At 36.1% G+C, this 16,876-nt stretch overlaps 2 protein-coding genes across 3 annotated transcripts; both read left to right on the top strand.

Annotated features, from left to right (window-relative positions):
• Window positions 1–386: 386 nt before the first annotated feature.
• LOC106402370 (presequence protease 2, chloroplastic/mitochondrial) lies at window positions 387–6,533 on the top strand. Its single transcript, XM_022704992.2, has 18 exons — window positions 387–734; window positions 956–1,124; window positions 1,441–1,615; window positions 1,686–1,818; window positions 1,910–1,980; window positions 2,291–2,374; window positions 2,476–2,566; window positions 2,664–3,184; window positions 3,252–3,635; window positions 3,700–3,827; window positions 3,977–4,166; window positions 4,658–4,741; window positions 4,822–4,919; window positions 5,018–5,282; window positions 5,357–5,519; window positions 5,610–5,790; window positions 5,880–5,951; window positions 6,031–6,533. The coding sequence occupies exons 1-18, from the start codon at window positions 482–484 to the stop codon at window positions 6,170–6,172; spliced, it is 3,204 nt and encodes a 1,067-aa protein (XP_022560713.2). The 5' UTR covers window positions 387–481; the 3' UTR covers window positions 6,173–6,533.
• Window positions 6,534–13,551: 7,018 nt separating this feature from the next.
• LOC106424414 (cyclin-dependent kinase inhibitor 7) lies at window positions 13,552–15,029 on the top strand. 2 transcript variants are annotated; one of them, XM_013865169.3, is made up of 4 exons: window positions 13,552–14,134; window positions 14,362–14,408; window positions 14,491–14,670; window positions 14,758–15,029. In XM_013865169.3, the coding sequence occupies exons 1-4, from the start codon at window positions 13,886–13,888 to the stop codon at window positions 14,825–14,827; spliced, it is 546 nt and encodes a 181-aa protein (XP_013720623.1). In that variant the 5' UTR covers window positions 13,552–13,885; the 3' UTR covers window positions 14,828–15,029. The 2 variants fall into 2 exon arrangements, with proteins under 2 accessions (XP_013720623.1, XP_013720622.1); XM_013865168.3 differs by having other exon boundaries at window positions 13,579–14,134; window positions 14,353–14,408.
• The last annotated feature ends 1,847 nt before the right edge of the window (window positions 15,030–16,876 follow it).

A 16,876-nucleotide genomic window follows, 5' to 3' on the forward strand; every position in this document is an offset into this window, starting at 1 on the left:
ATATACATAAAAATCTAAATTTTTATTATATGGTTATTGTGGTTATTTAATTTATTTAATAGTTTAAAATTAAACAAATATGATAGAAGATACACTATTTTTTATCAAATATTTATTATTCAAAATCATTAATTGCCATATATACTTTAGCCACATTAGGTAATTCTGTAAATTTTATTTAAGGAAATAATAAAGTACATTAATGATGAATTTATTGTTAGTTTAATAAAAAGCTTATTATATAATTAGATGGACCAACATATTTCTCTAATGATTCTAAAAATCATTTTAATGATAACATGTGGGTACAAAAAAAGTTGTAATGATTTTCAAATAATATATAGGGGATATGCATTGCAGTAAAAAAAAAAATCATTTTTCATTTATTTATTTTTAATTCCCCTCTTCTACCGATCGATCGAGCAAAAACCTTGAATAAAACCTCTTTCGCCGTCAGTCTTCACCGGAGAAAGTAGTAGCCATGCTCCTCCGATCATTAACTCGTTCCTCTTCCAATGCTTCCACCTCTCTCTTCTTCCGCCTTTTCCCTCGCTCCTACTTCTCTCGCTCATCTCCAGCGACCGCCCGCAGCATTCGCCGGCTATCAGATGCTGGAACGGGAAGCGAGCTTTTTCTACGCCGTGGTTTAAGGCTGCTCCCCGCCGCCGCGAGTGGCTGTCTCAGTGGGCAGTTCTCTCGCGCCGTCTCTACACAAACCGCACCTTCTTATCCCGGTAGAATGATCGAACTGTGATTTTATCTGTTTTTGTTTATATAGAAAAAAATTAGATCTTTTGTGACATGTTGTGTGTTTAGTTGATGATGATGTTACTGTCTTTTTTTTTTTGTCAGAATTCACAACATATCTGCCTTTAGCTTATATGCTCTCCAATTTAGGATAGATCTGAATTTTTCCTTCTCATTTATTGTAAACCGCCGTTTTGATGGAATGTAGGTCAGGATGAGGCTGAGAAGCTTGGATTTGAGAAAGCTCGGGAAGAGTTCATCTCAGAGTGCAAATCTAAGGCTGTTCTCTTCAGACACAAGAAGACCGGTTGCGAGGTCATGTCTGTTTCTAACGATGATGAGAACAAAGTCTTTGGCGTCGTTTTCAGGACTCCTCCGTAAGTGTACTAGTACACATGAATCTGTCTTGCTATACTAGTTTATCTTTAGTATATGTGATTTGAAAGTTCTGGTCTGTTCTTCTGTCTATCTAGGGTGGTTTCTTTAGTGTTCTGTAAGATATTTGTATACAGTTCTTGGTTCTTGGTTAATTTCAAATTTTCACCTAATCCAAATTGATCTTGTTGATTACTAATCACCACAAGTCGCATCTTACGTGTTAAATCCTTTGTGAAAGTCATTTGATTCCCTCTTTGTTTGTTTGTTTGTACCCATGCAAGGTTCTGTGGATAATGGTTTGGTTTCTTGATGCAGGAAGGATTCCACTGGCATTCCTCACATACTGGAACATAGCGTATTATGCGGTTCAAGAAAGTACCCTCTTAAAGAGCCTTTTGTGGAATTATTGAAGGGGAGCTTGTATACTTTCCTAAATGCATTCACATATCCTGATAGGACTTGCTACCCTGTTGCTTCCACAAACACAAAGGTAGTATAATACACAAATTCTCTTTTTTTTTCTGATCACATTTCAATGATTTCATCGCTATCTATGCTAGGATTTCTACAATCTCGTCGATGTATACTTGGACGCTGTGTTCTTCCCCAAGTGCGTGGACGACGTGCACACCTTTCAGCAGGAGGGTTGGCACTATGAGCTTAACCATCCTTCTGAAGACATTTCTTACAAAGGTTCTCTATCTCTTGAGAGTTTTAAGCTTTGGTTTTTTTGGCAACTATTTTGTTAAAACTTGCTCTCTTTGTTAATTTTTCTACATATCAGGGGTTGTTTTTAATGAGATGAAAGGTGTCTATTCACAGCCTGATAATATACTAGGGCGGATTACTCAACAGGCAAGTTTTGAATTTAACCATTTCTTCTAACAATCTATTTCTAAGATGAATTTTCTGTAAAGGATTGGAGTGAATGTGTAGTGTATGAATATTTACCAGATTAAATGTGTGTCAATTGTGTATATATATATTTGATAATTTGTTGGTTTCTCACGATGGTCATCACTCATCACTTTGATGTGAAGTCAGAGTAATTATAACTGAAGTTTCTTCACTATTTCCTGCTCAATTCTTTGTTATGTAATTTGTTTTGGTTCAGTGGTTCTTATGGAATTGTAAACTTATTTTATCTTATGTTCCCTTTAAACAGGCATTATGCCCAGAAAATACATACGGTGTTGACAGTGGAGGTGATCCAAAAGACATCCCGAAGCTTACATTTGATAAATTTAAGGTTGGTAAATTCCTTCATTTGCTTTAGTTAAACAGTGAGTAATATGATATGTATGACTTGCAATGCATATTATATTATTCTTCTTATGGTCAAACCTCTAGGAGTTCCACTGTCAGTATTATCACCCAAGCAATGCCAGAATATGGTTCTACGGAGATGATGATCCAGTTCAACGCCTCAAAGTCCTGAGTGGTAAAGAGCCGTATCTTATATTGTATTTTCAGTACGAGATTATCCTTTTCTTGATTTATGTTACAGTAAATGATCTCTGTGTTCCTAATTTGTGCAGAATACTTGGACATGTTTGATGCAAGCCCAGCTCGAGATAGCTCAAAGGTTGAACCACAGAAGCTATTCTCTGGGCCTCGCAGAATCGTCGAAAAATACCCTGCTGGTGGAGATGGTGACCTTAAAAAGAAGCACATGGTGTGCCTCAACTGGCTACTCTCTGAGAAGCCACTGGACTTGCAAACTCAGCTCGCGCTTGGGTTCTTAGATCACCTAATGCTTGGCACTCCTGCTTCGCCATTGAGAAAAATCTTGTTGGAGAGCGGTTTAGGAGAAGCTCTTGTCAACAGTGGGGTGGAAGACGAACTTCTCCAGCCCCAGTTCAGTGTTGGTTTGAAAGGTGTTTCCGATGATAAGGTCCAAAAGGTTGAAGAGCTGATCATGAGTACTCTGAGAAAATTGGCAGATGAGGGGTTTGACACTGATGCTGTTGAGGCCTCCATGAACACCATTGAGTTTTCTATGAGAGAAAACAATACAGGATCATCCCCTCGTGGTTTATCACTTATGCTCCAATCAATTGTGAGTTTATGTGCCTTTTTCTTATGTTTCTCTGTATCGTTTCTTATTTTAGTGTTGTGTTGTTTAGGGGAAATGGATATACGACATGGATCCTTTTGAGCCATTAAAGTATGAGGAACCATTGAAGACCTTGAAAGCTAGAATAGCTGAGGAAGGATCCAAGGCTGTCTTTTCCCCGCTGATAGAGAAGTTCATTTTGAACAACCCTCACTGTGTTACCATCGAGATGCAGCCTGATCCAGAAAAGGCTTCTCAAGAGGAAGTGGAGGAGAAAAATATTCTGCAGAAAGTTAAAGCAAGTATGACAGACGAGGAGCTTGCAGAACTAGCGCGTGCCACAGAGGAGTTGAGATTGAAGCAAGAGACTCCTGACTCTCCCGAAGCACTGAAATGCGTTCCAAGTTTAAATTTGAGTGACATTCCAAAGAAACCTACATATGTTCCCACTGAGGTGATTATTATCACTACTAGCTTTCCAATCTTTTTCAGCTTGATTCTGATATGATGTTTTTTAGGTTGGAGATGTTAATGGCGTGAAGGTCTTGCGGCATGATCTTTTTACAAATGATATACTATACACTGAAGTAGTCTTTGATATGGGCGCACTGAGGCATGAGCTTCTTCCGCTAGTACCCCTCTTCTGGTAACTTGTTGACCTCTACCTCTTATGATCAAACCTTTTCGTGCTGCTTTTGTGATTTTCACTTCACTTTTCCAGAATTGCTAATAGTGAAAATGTTTAAAGAAGTACTGCCCTTATGATCAAACTTGTTTATGCTGCTTGTCTGACAGTCAATCTTTACTGGAGATGGGCACGCAAGATATGAGTTTTGTACAGCTTAATCAGTTGATTGGAAGGAAAACTGGAGGGATAACAGTTTATCCCTTTACATCCTCTGTGTGGGGCAGTGATGTTCCATGTAGCAAAATTATTGTCCGTGGAAAATCCATGGTTGGACGGGCTGAAGACCTTTTTAACCTGGTAATTGTTTTTAACATCTTTAACTTATCACATGTAGCTTGAGATTTTCCTTTGTTGAGATGCGTAATATAGAGTTTTCTAGCTGATTCAGGTGTATTTTTCTTTGGTCATCAAGAGATATAGTGCAAGTTTTTATTTTCTGCCTCATGTCCTCTAAATATGGACATGAATTTTCGCATATTATGTCTCCCGGTGCTCGTCCCATTTGCAGAGCAGTGTCTGGTGTTATTTTTTGTGTGTTCAACATAGAGTATAGGGAGCTAGACTAGACAATCACTCACTACTTGAAAACTGCTATTCTTAGTTTCACCACTGAATAGCCACTGTAGCCAGTCGCAATTTTAGCGCTGAATTTTAGAAAATAATCCCAACTTTCGATCTTTTAAATGATGAAAGACTGTAGACAATAAATGGAAGAGCCATGCATGCATATACACAATATAAGTTGTAGTTTGGCACTTAAGCTTCATTTGCTTTTTGTTTTGCTGCAGATGAACTGTGTGCTGCAAGAGGTTCGATTTACAGATAAACAGCGGTTTAAACAATTCATCTCCCAGAGTAGAGCACGGATGGAGGTAACGTAGATCTTTCCTCCTTTTGCATTCTGAACAGAACACGGTGGTGCTAATACAACACTAACTCGTGTTCTTTATAGAACCGATTGAGGGGAAGTGGTCAAGGAATCGCTGCTGCGAGGATGGATGCAATGTTGAACGCTGCTGGATGGATGTCTGAACAGATGAATGGTCTCAGGTTGGAATTTTGAAAACTCTTTTCTTAATATGTTTTTTTTAATCTGCTTCTGAAACTCGTAAAGCCTAATAGACTTTTTACTTTTCTCTTTTCTTTAGTTACATTGAGTTTCTACACACTCTGGAACAGAAGGTGGATCAAGACTGGGAAGGGATCTCATCCTCACTTGAAGAAATCAGAACATCTCTCCTTTCTAAAAACGGCTGCATAGTTAATATGACTGCTGATGGGAAGTCCCTCACAAGCACGGAGAAATTTGTTGGGAAGTTCCTTGACTCACTCCCTGAAAAGCCTTCTGGTGGACAAGTTACTTGGGATGCACGGGTTCCTTTGAGAAATGAAGCTATTGTAATACCAACTCAGGTAAACAAAATGAAAACCCTTCTGCATATTCTGTATCCTTTGGTGTGTTTTCTTATATACGCCTACTCGAACAGGTGAACTATGTGGGAAAAGCAGGTAATATATACAGCAGTGGCTACAAGCTTGATGGGAGTTCATATGTTATATCAAAGCATATTGGTAACACATGGTTATGGGACCGTGTTCGTGTAAGTGGTGGTGCATATGGAGGTTTCTGTGATTTTGATTCACATTCAGGTCAACTCCTTTCCTTTTCCTTATTTCTTCACTAATTGGAGAGATTTTTCGTCTTCTTCAGACCTGACCTTTGGATTTTGTCTTGTTCAGGAGTGTTTTCGTTCCTGTCTTACCGTGATCCCAACTTACTGAAGACACTAGACATATATGATGGAACTGGAGACTTCTTACGTGGCCTTGACGTCGATGAAGACACCCTTACTAAAGCAGTTATTGGGACAATTGGGGACGTTGATTCGTACCAGCTCCCTGATGCCAAAGGTTATAGCAGGTATGGTGTTTAACTCTGCAGATTCTCTGGTCTTTTTTTAAAAACTTAAGTAATGGGTTATGAATATAATTTCCCTTCTCTGTCACCAGTTTGTTGAGGCATTTGCTTAATGTAACTGACGAAGAGAGGCAAATAAGGCGTGCAGAGATATTATCAACAAGGTTTATATAATTCTCTCGTTTTTGCACTTTCTTGAACAGAATACAAAACTGACTTCTTGCTTTTTTTTTAATCTCACAGTTTGAAGGACTTCAAGGAATTTGCAGAGGCGGTAGACTCTGTTAGAGATAAAGGTGTTGCAGTGGCCGTGGCATCACAAGAAGACATTGATGCAGCAAACAAAGAACGCTCAGATTTTTTCGAAGTGAAGAAAGCTCTATGAGTCTGAGAGACCCGCTTAAAAAGAGTAGGAAGAAGTTTTCTTGGATTCATGGAACGAGGCATCATATCTCTAAGCTCACCTTCTTAGGTTCTACTTCACTATGCTCACAAAGCTGTATGCGAACATCATGATCTATCATAGTGGAATGAAAGCATTTTTACCTTTCACTTTATGACATTTACCATTTTACTAAACCACAGGGTTGGCTACTGTTGCATTCGAGGATGTTTTTTTGTACCTTTTAGATTTTGAGCCAAGCCTTGTTTAGTTCACATGTGGTCCAAAATGATGAGCAAACTGTGTCATTGCTTGTTTAAAAAAAAATGGCTCTCAAAAAAAAAAAAGAGATGAATCTGTAACTCACCATGTGTGCTCTTCTTAGTTTCATGCTCCTCATGCATTTCATGCTTCCTACTTGGAGTGTTTCTTAATGAATTTTTCTGAACTAAAATATTAATGTAAGTACACAGATTGAAGAGAGAATGACATAAAAAAAAATGTTTTGTGTAACAAATGACATAAATTTCTCATATACTAAACTTTTCTGATACTTTTTAAAAAACCTGTGACATTTGTTTTTAGTTTAATCTTTTTCTAATTCAGTTGATTAGATTTAAAATACAGTATTTCATTTATTAAAGTTCCAAGTAAGCAATTTTTGAGTTTGAAGTGCTCTTAAACAGTTTAAGTGAAATTAAAACTTGAGGCATCAAGAATCTCTGGGAGACTAGGTTGATTGTTTGTAGTTTTTGTTTTAGTTTTTAGTTTTTGCTTTTGTAAAAACTATTTTTTATCCAATCAAGTTTTAGATTTTAGTTTTTGATTTTGTAAAAACCATTTCACTTGCAAATCAAGTTTTTTAACAAATAGATTCCCTAAAATTTAGGGAAACTAGTTTTTCAAAATTTTAACCAATTTGTGAAGAAAAGTCAAAAAACAACTTTTGTGGGTTTTCAATATAAAAACGAATTTTTTTATTTTGTATAAAATACTATATTTTAATTAATTAATATTAAGTAAATAATATTTTCATAAAGATAAAATTTCCATACAATTTTTTTATCATTTAACATTAATGTAAAATAATTTATGTGTTCCATATATGTAAATAAATATAGAAAATTATAGTATTAGTTGTAACCAATTAATTATTAATATCTATAAATAAATTATTGAATAATTTTATTATACATACTAAACGACAACTAAAAATTATAAAATTTAAAATATTTTATTAATAAAATATATTATATTAATTTGAAAAATAGCCATTCAAGTTCTAAAAAATGAAAAATATTTCATGTAATAAAATTTATAAATTGTTTCAAAATTTTAAAATATTTAATTTTTATAATTTATAGATATTTTATTAAATATATTTAAGTATAACACTTAAAAACAAAATAATTTAAAACCTGGTAATGTTTTTATTTTAAATAACAACCACTATATTTTGATAAATTTTAATGGTAATTGTTTTTAAAATTATTATTTTAAAACAATGTATTGTTTATTTTATAAAAAAAACTAAGAATACAACAAAACCAAAATATAAAACCCAAAAACTGAAACTAAAAATTAATGGAAACAATCATCACCTCGGATACATGAACTGAAGTACTTAAGTACCATCATTTGTTACAGACCAAGGACCCATAACATACTTCTACCTTCTTTTCTACTTATCCGAAGCTGGTCTATACCCCAAAAAACACACCAAAAGAACACCATCAGGACATACATACCAAGAGCCTTTTCCATAGAACAAAAAAAAGAAGAGGGCTAAAGTTTCTCACAATCGAAGCATCTCTCTTATACCACCACCACCACTGTGTTTGAAAAACATCAAATATTATAGTAATCATATATAGACTTTCGATTCCGATCTGTAACATTGAAATAATAGCATCCTGGATACAAATATTCTCTGGTATTAGTTTTTATTTGAAAAAGAACATTCCATTCTGCCAAACAAAATATTGTTATTAGAAAAAAATTATTTGAAAATTGTTAATCATAAATTATAACCCTGATTTTTTTTTTGAATTTACTGAATTACTATTAGTTTTAAACTATTGGAAATTGTTAGTCATAGACAATAATATATTTATAGTCAAATTTGAGTTTATTTTCTTATATGTGAAATCCTGATAAAATTTTGAAACATAGTGAATAAATGTATAAACGACATTTATGTATACCATAAATAAATGCTCTATTTTTCACCCTAAGTAAATAGGCTCGTCAGCACAAACAACATTTGTAACGGTCAATAATTATTACACATTTATTATTTTTTCACTAACCAAATTTATCCAAAATGGTCCCTATTTGGCTTAAGGGGTAAAAAAACAAAGCATGACATTTATGTGTAAAATTCTTAAACCCCATTTTGGACATATATGTGTAGATTCCGTGTAAGAGCTGTATCATTAGATGTTTTTTTGTTGTTCTCATTTAATAATACTACTGTTTGGATAATTACATTTATTAGTTGTGTCTCCAAGTGTTACTTGAAAGCCACTGAATGCTTTAGGGTCCCCCACGGCTTAAGTTAATTAGGATTCTAATTTGAATTTAGGATCTAGTCTAGGTATATAGCGCTATCCAAATGTGTGCGAATCATAACTAATGGCTTTTACGTAACTGATTAGAGCTTATTATCGAAAATGTGTATCAGTAAAACTTGAGAGGAACGACAATACCACTGAAATAAAAATCAGCACCATATTAGATCCTGAAGGAGAGTACTATAATCTTAGATTTTACATGTTTACCTTTCTTTTCTTTTTTTTTCTTTTCTTGCCATCGACTTTTACGGATTCATATAGACTCTGTAAACCAAACTGCGTGATCTGCATCCATGTGGATAACGTAACACGGTTGCATCCTAGCTCTACGGGCTAGACTATCCGCCATTGCAGTATGCGTCCTTGGAACATGGATAATTTTTGATCGGATGAAACTCTCTTTCAGGGTCTTGATATCTTCCAAATAATTTGCAAAAGCTGGACATTTTTCTGGTTCCGAAACCATCTTCACCAATTGAGAACAATCCGTTGCAAACGTAACCTGAAATTGACGTAGGTTTCTCATACATTCCATTGCCCAGAGTAGCGCTTCCATCTCCACATGAAGAGGAGAAAGGCTAGCCCGAACATTCCTTGCCCCCAACAGACCATCAAATCCTTCTAGCGTACTAAGCCATCCCTGTCCGGAGAAAATATCACCCTCTTTCCAAGAACCATCTGTGAAACACCATCTTCCAGGAATTGTCGGCAGGGACGTGACCACAACTTGTGGTACTATTCTCGGCTCTTTTAAAACCTAGGCCTCCGCTCAAAGTGTAGATTCTGTTTCTGCCAATTTGAGCGTATCCATGGGATCAGTGTCCAAATTACTAAAAACTTTGTTATTACGGCCTTTCCATATGTACCATAAAATCCACGCAAACTGATGGTCCTCCATTTGTGGTAGAACTCTCCAGAAGAGATGATCCATATTTGTGAAAAGAGACTTTGTTGGAAAAATATATGGGTTCGATGGTATCTTCGAGAGAGCCCAAACCTGAATTGCTGGAGGACATTAAAAAAAAAACATGATTTATTGATTCCTCCTGAGCTCCACACCTGGCACAACAAATATCTCCTTGAATCCCTCTCCCTTGTAAATTCTTCTTAACTGCTATACATCCTGTCACGAGCTGCCATAGGAAGTGCTTTAACTTTGGTGGGCACCGTATTTTCTAACAAAAAGCTTTCAATGCGTCAACTGTGGGGCCAATCAAAAGTGGTGGTCGTGCCCTATCTGGGTATATCCGTTCTACCTGATATCCAGATTTAACTGTATATTTCCCATTTTTGGTAAAATGCCATCCATCCCTGTCTGTGCTCTAAGTTCTACTCAGTGGTAGGCTTTCTATAAGTTTTGCATCCTGTGGTTCCACCAAAGCCCGAATTGCCTGTGAATTCCAAGTACGCGAAGTGGAATCAATGAGGGAATCCACTGTAAGGTCCGGGTATAAGTTATGTTGATTTTTATTGGCTGCTCTCGGGCGAGTGGTTGGAAGCCATGGATCATTCCATACAGATATAGAAGAACCAGTTTCCACCCTTTTGATTAGTCATTTGCTTACCAAAGATCTAGCAGATATAATACTTCGCCATCCATATGAACGGATCGGTTCCAGGGGTGAAGCATTCCTGTAATACCGACCTTTAAAAACTCGGGCAAATAAAGTATTTGGCTTCTCTATGAGACGCCAAAGCTGTTTACCAAGCATCGTTGTATTAAAATCAGTGATGTCTTTAAACCCCAACCCTCCTTCCTATTTATCAACACATACTTTGTCCCATGATTTCCAGTGCAAGCCTCTGGTGCTTGCCCCTGGACTCCACCAGAATTGTGCTACCGCATTCGTCAGTTTTTTCGCAGTTGCCTTAGGTAAGCGATAGCATGACATCACATGATTTGGTAATGCCGTGACCACTGATTTAATGATCACCTCCTTTCCCCCCTTTGTAAAAAACCGAAAGGCCCATCCGGTAACTCTGGAATTTAGCCGATCCTGGACAAAGCTAAACACTTGTATCTTGGATCCCCCCCCCCCCAAGTCTTCTGGTAAACCAAGATAAGAGCCCATTCCTCCTAAATTCTGAATACCCAGAATATCCCTTAATTCCTGTCTGATCGATTCCTCAATCTTGTAGCCAAATTGAATCGATGACTTATCGAAATTTATGAGTTGACCTGATACTTGCTCATATTTCTTTAAAATCCTAAGAATGGTTTGACATTCTTCTTTTTGAGCTTTACAAAAAAAAAGACTATCATCCGCAAAAAGCAAATGAGATATTGATGGACATGCTCTGGCAACCTTCATTCCCGTCAACTGATTCCCTGCCTTTGCCTTTTTTATGTTTGCGATTAAAGCCTCAGTGCAGAGAATACATAAGTAGGGAGATAAAGGGTCCCCCTGACGTAAACCTCTATGTGGGACAATGAGACCACGTGGTTGACCGTTTAATAGAACCCGATATTGAACTGAGGATATACATTCCATCATTAATTTGATCCAATGAGGGTCAAAACCCATTTTCCGGAGTAATGCCTTAATAAAATCTCATTCCACTCTATCATACGCCTTGCTCATATCCGTTTTAATCGCCATATACTTTCCTTGACAGGCTTTATTAGCTCGCAATCCGTGAAACATTTCCTGTGCTATAAGCATATTATCCGAAATCAATCTTCCTGCCACAAATGCCGATTGAGTTTCTGAAATGAGTATGGGAAGATATAATTTCAATCTCTGACACAACACCTTCGAAATAATTTTATACCCTACATTACAAAGACTGATTGGTCTTAATTCCGTCATCCTTGTAGGCCTCTCAGTTTTTGGGATCATGCATATATTAGTAATATTTAGTTTAGCATCCATTTCTCTGGAAACCAAAAAGTCATTCACCAATTCCATCAAATCTTTCTTAATAATGTTCCGGGAATGTTGAAAGAATAGAGCTGTCATGCTATCCGGCCCAAGTGCCTTTTCTGGGTGCATTATAAAAAGAGTTTCCTTAACTTCCTCCTCTGTAGCTAATCTCAACAATCGTTGATTCATTTGAGGGATGATAGTCGGTGTGATTTCCATCAGGAAGTTATCAAACTCCGATGGTGAAGAAGAGGTGAATAGATCTTCAAAATAATTAATTGCCACATTTTCCACCCCATTATCCTCTGTGATCCAATTCCCATCCACATCATGTAAACCAACAATTCTATTACGGATCCGTCGTTGCTTTGTTAAAGCATGATAGAATTTTGTGTTGAGATCCCCAGATGAATACCACATATTTCTGCTTTTCTGATGCCAGTAATCCTCTTCATCCCTGTAAGCTTCTTGTAATTTCCTAGATACTTCCATTATGTCCTCTTGAGTCCTGGTGTTATCTGTTTGTACCTCCTCAAGTGCTTGATGTAACTCATTTATTTTTTCCTTTCCATAAGGTGGATTATTTTTCCGCCACTTAGCAATTTCATGTCGACAATTACTAATTTTTTCCACTATACCTTTCGCTGTGCCATCGGTTCTTTCTCCCCCTAGAGTCCGACCATCCCATTATGATTGATTCCATGAAACCCTCTCGTCCAATCCATCTCTTATCAAACCTGAATTGTCCTTTCCTCCAGGGAACTTTGTCTTCTAAATAAGCCACCACTGGACGATGATCAGATGCCACCATTTTTAAATATTCTGTATAAGATCATGGAAATAAAGTGTGTCATTCTTCATTTGCCAAAGCACGATCTACACGGCATCTAACCATCACTGCCCCTTTTCCCTTTCCTCTTCTCCCTTGCAATGACATCTTATTTTCCCGCGCCGGGAATTCCAGTAAACCACTGTTTCTGATCATATTATTAAAAGGAATAAATGAATCAGCATTCCTTAAAGATCCTCCGTCTTTTTCATGGTTACCAGTAATCTCATTGAGATCACCAATAATGAACCAAGATTCAGACCGTGAGAGTCCATATCGAGTTAACCGCTCTCATACTTGTTCTCTCTGTTGTTAGACTGGGTCTCCATACACAAAAGTTATATAAGCCGTTTTTTCCAAGACCACAGCTTCCACATCTATCATCCGGTTACTAGAATATAGTACCCTAACCTGATAATTATTATTGTAAAAAAGCGCTAATCCACCTCTTCTCCCCACTGAATCCACTGTGACTAAATTATCAAATCCAAAAAGAGCTTAAAATTTTTGGACAAACTTTGTCTCTTGCTTTGTTTCTGATAAAAATAGAAAATCTGGTTTATGCTTATGCCTTATCTCCTGTAAATAATTTATTGTTCATTTGCTTCCCATTCCGCTACGTTTCCAACTTACATGTTTACCTTTCTTTTTGTAAAATCTAAGTACTTCCTTTATTTTTCAAAGTTTTTTTTTTGTGTGTGTACGCATATTAATAAAAATTGGTTGTAAGTATATTATTTTATATAATTTACTATTTTCAATAGTTTTAATAAATAGAAATTTAAAAATTATAATTGATTTTAAAATTTAAAATTTCTTATTTTTAACTAATAAAATATATGAAAATAATTTATTCTGTTTTGTAGAACAGCTTTTTTTGTTTTTGTAAAACATTCCAGAAAACCGAGAGAGTAGTAAATAGTTATGCATTTTTGAAATTTTATGTCACAAATATCATGTAGTAATTGACTTTTGTGTAAGAAACTGATATCCTATAAAATATAGCTAAGCTAAAAGTTATAATTCTAGTAATTTAAGAAAAACAAAAAAAACTTTACACATTTTCCACAAGGAATTTTGTGTCACTGCTCACCGGAAAGCGACGACGTTTGGTCGTTGCTTAAAAAGGAAGCTAAAAAGGGCAAAAAGGACGCGCCGTTTTAGAATCCCGACGGCGTCTGGGTAGGAAAGCGAAGGTCCGTAACGGTGCCGTTACCTGCTTCCCCGTGAACGGAACAGTGAGAGAGACCCCACTCAAAACGGGCAAACACAACCGCCAGCCAAGGAAACGAAATTAAATCTCAGCCGTTGAAAGAATCGACGGCTCCAGACCATTTCTTCATCATCTTCCCCCACATAAACCCTTTCCCCTGTTTTTAATCCTTTTTTAATTTAACCAGAAAAACCTCATAAAACTTTTACAAGTGTCCATAGAGAGAGAGAGAGAAGAATGAACGAGATGAGCGAGAGAGATTCTAAAGAGACTAGCTTTGAAGGATCAAGCATCAAGAGGATGAGACTCGAACTCGATGGTGATGACTCAGCTGTTTCACGCTCACAGGAGCGAACGGTTTCTTCTTCTCTGGCTTATTCTGCTTCAGATTCTGAAGATGAAGATCATCGGAGCTCAAGCGTCAGCTCCGGCTGTTCTAGCAGCGAAATCGCCAGAGATACTGGTCTGCCATTTTTAGATCTCGAGGTCAGATACAGAACTCGTGTTTTTTTTTTTTTTTTTTTTGATTGAAGAACTCGTGTTTTTTTAAATTCGTCTGTCCTATTTATTTTTGATTTTCTTCCATTTTTGAAACAAAATAAATACTTTTTTTCTCCAAACAATAAAGATCTTCTTCTTCTTACGTTTTGCTTTCACCAACAATTAATTAATTTAATTGTTTTTTTATTTGTTTCCGTTGAAAGGCGCAGCAGCAAATCTCCGAAACCGAAGTATCGTCATTAATCACCATCAATTTCAGGTAACGTTACAAAAGCCTCTCACTTTCTTCATCGTTTCCACTATAAATTCATCCTCTCTCACCCTTCTTAGTTCCTGAGCAGAGCACAAGGAAGTCCATCGAGCGAGATTCTGGGAGAAATGGACTCGGCCACGACGACGACCAAGACGGAGAGGAGAGTTGGGCAAAAGCAAGAGAAGAAGGCAAAAGCACCGACGCAGGCTGAGCTTGACGACTTCTTCTCCGCGGCGGAGAGAGGCCAGCAGAAACGATTCACGGACAAGTTAGTTTTTTTTATTTATTTATCAAGAACCCACGGGCGCATTTTAGCAATGATCCTTAAAAAAACGTGCGCTTTTTGATAACACAGGTACAACTATGATATCGTTAATGATACGCCGCTTGAAGGTCGCTACGAGTGGGTTAGTCTCAAGCCGTAAAAGGCTAAGAAGAAGAAGATGCTTTAGTTACACGACGTCGTAGGTACTCTGTGAGTTTTGTCACAGATAGAGAGAATCGTAGCTTAGGATCGTTTTATTTCGTTATTGTACAGTCAGTCTTATTTTAGTTTCCTTATTTATCTTCTTCTTATGTTCGTCGTACCACGAGAAGCAAAAAAAAAGACGCAGCTTTCTTTTTCAACTGATGGATTTTTTTCGAAATTTATCATTTTTAATGCCTAACTATCAAAATTATAACTGTTGAAGTTTTCTCAAAACTTGAAGTTGATTGTCTGCATCAAATTAGTTCAAAAAACTTGAATTTGAATGTCCAGTTTATTCTCCATCCATATTTAGCAAATTAAAGTAATATTCTTTTAATTTTTGAAAGAGGTAGTGAAAATATTTATTGTGTCAGTAAAGCTGGACCTTTTTGTCAGTTATGTAGAGTTGGTGGTGACTATGCACATTATTAGCATTTCATGTTTTTTGTAGCTTATTATTTGAATTCAGAAAGCTATTTATTGTTTTGTTTCTCATTTTCGATGGATTGTTTTCAGAATTTGTTTCCTTCCGGTTTGTGCTGTGTGATTGTTTGTATTGTAACGTGTTGTTTGCCCTAGTGAATGTAATAATGATTTTAAGAGGAAAAGTTTTTTTTGGACAAATAATTTTGAAAGTGTATATATACAGTTGGTTTGTACTTGTTTTCGTATAGTTAAAGAGTTAATATTCCTGGTAAAAGTATTTTTGTAAAATGAATGATATTGAATACTTGTAGTGGGATCCACTACGATGGTAAAAGAGTGAGGAGTGATGGTAAAAGAGGATCTCATCATTACCTGATTCCGTTGGGATTATATTCCTTTTCTCTCTTCTTGCAGCAGACAACGGCGCGTGGCTGCACATGCTTTCTGTTATTTTAGTTTTTCATTTTTATTCCATTTTCGAGGAACCGCCTGTTATTTTTACTTTAAAAGCACGATTTTTCCCCAGGATGAAAATTCTTCAACTCATAGAAATTTAATTAATACGGTGAAGGAAAAAGAAGGAATTGTTGAACCGTTCAATTTAAACGTCACCATACAGTTAACCTCTTCCAACAAGCCACATGAAGTTTTCCTTAAGCCACATGAAGTTTGCTGCGCTGAGGATACTTCCGTCAATGTACTCGCAAAATATTGAAATGTATGATGTTACCATGCCAGTTATTTATTTTTTTCCAATTTTAGTAAAAAAAAAATTGCAGAAACTAATACTACTTTTGTTCAACAGAAAGGACCAATAAATTTATAACGAAGATAGAAAAATATAACATGAATACTTTTGGAAAAAGAAAACGAGTTATGTTTTCAGACCCCAAAAGTGAAATAATTCCTACTCGATTTTCTTACCAAGATTATATTTTCACATAAAAGGTTCAGTTAATAAAAATTCAACTTTAATATTTATTTTTTTTGGTATGCGACTTGTAATGAAATATAAACCCCTTTTCAAAAAAAAATGTAATGAAATATAGACCAAATAATGGGTAAGGATGAACGAGTCTTTGTATCGACTCACATCAATTCATAATTTAATTTGTTCTTCTCTATCGTTTTGCATTAAAAAGATAACCGGCAGCAATAAATTGGGTGAAAAAAATTACTGACAAGTAACTGGAGAAGTGTGTGGCCTTAAATTTAAATTTTACTTGTGGGAGAGGTATTACAAGAATGCATGCAAATAACTTGGATCTTGTAAAACTTTTAAAATAGGGGTTATTTTTGAAATAACCAAAAAAAAAACTAAAATTAGTTTTGGGAATTGGAATCAGTATACATAAGAAAAGGAAAAATTAACTTCATACCCATAGCAACACTTTGGCTACGATATGTTATATATTGTTGTATAAAGTGCCAAAAATAACTTTTTCTGGACGCGTAGACAACAACGAATGTCTTTATCCTGTAAATTGAAAAATTGTCTCTGTCTCTCTCTCCATTCCTACTTCTTTTCTTCCATACTTCTATCTTTCCTCCTCCTCTCCTCCTGCTCGTCACCTCTCCA

Source organism: Brassica napus, chromosome C6 (genome assembly GCF_020379485.1).
Source record: "Brassica napus cultivar Da-Ae chromosome C6, Da-Ae, whole genome shotgun sequence".
In the NCBI taxonomy this organism is placed as follows: domain Eukaryota; kingdom Viridiplantae; phylum Streptophyta; class Magnoliopsida; order Brassicales; family Brassicaceae; genus Brassica; species Brassica napus.

Bases quoted from the DNA above. Each gene is read 5' to 3' on its own strand.
- LOC106402370 (XM_022704992.2), top strand. From the start codon at position 482: ATGCTCCTCCGATCATTAACTCGTTCCTCTTCCAATGCTTCCACCTCT. The intron at 735-955 runs GTAGAATGATCG...GATGGAATGTAG, and splicing joins AACCGCACCTTCTTATCCCG to GTCAGGATGAGGCTGAGAAG. The intron at 5,283-5,356 runs GTAAACAAAATG...CTACTCGAACAG, and splicing joins CTATTGTAATACCAACTCAG to GTGAACTATGTGGGAAAAGC.
- LOC106424414 (XM_013865168.3), top strand. From the start codon at position 13,886: ATGAACGAGATGAGCGAGAGAGATTCTAAAGAGACTAGCTTTGAAGGA. The intron at 14,135-14,352 runs GTCAGATACAGA...TTCCGTTGAAAG, and splicing joins TGCCATTTTTAGATCTCGAG to GCGCAGCAGCAAATCTCCGA. The intron at 14,671-14,757 runs GTTAGTTTTTTT...TTGATAACACAG, and splicing joins CAGAAACGATTCACGGACAA to GTACAACTATGATATCGTTA.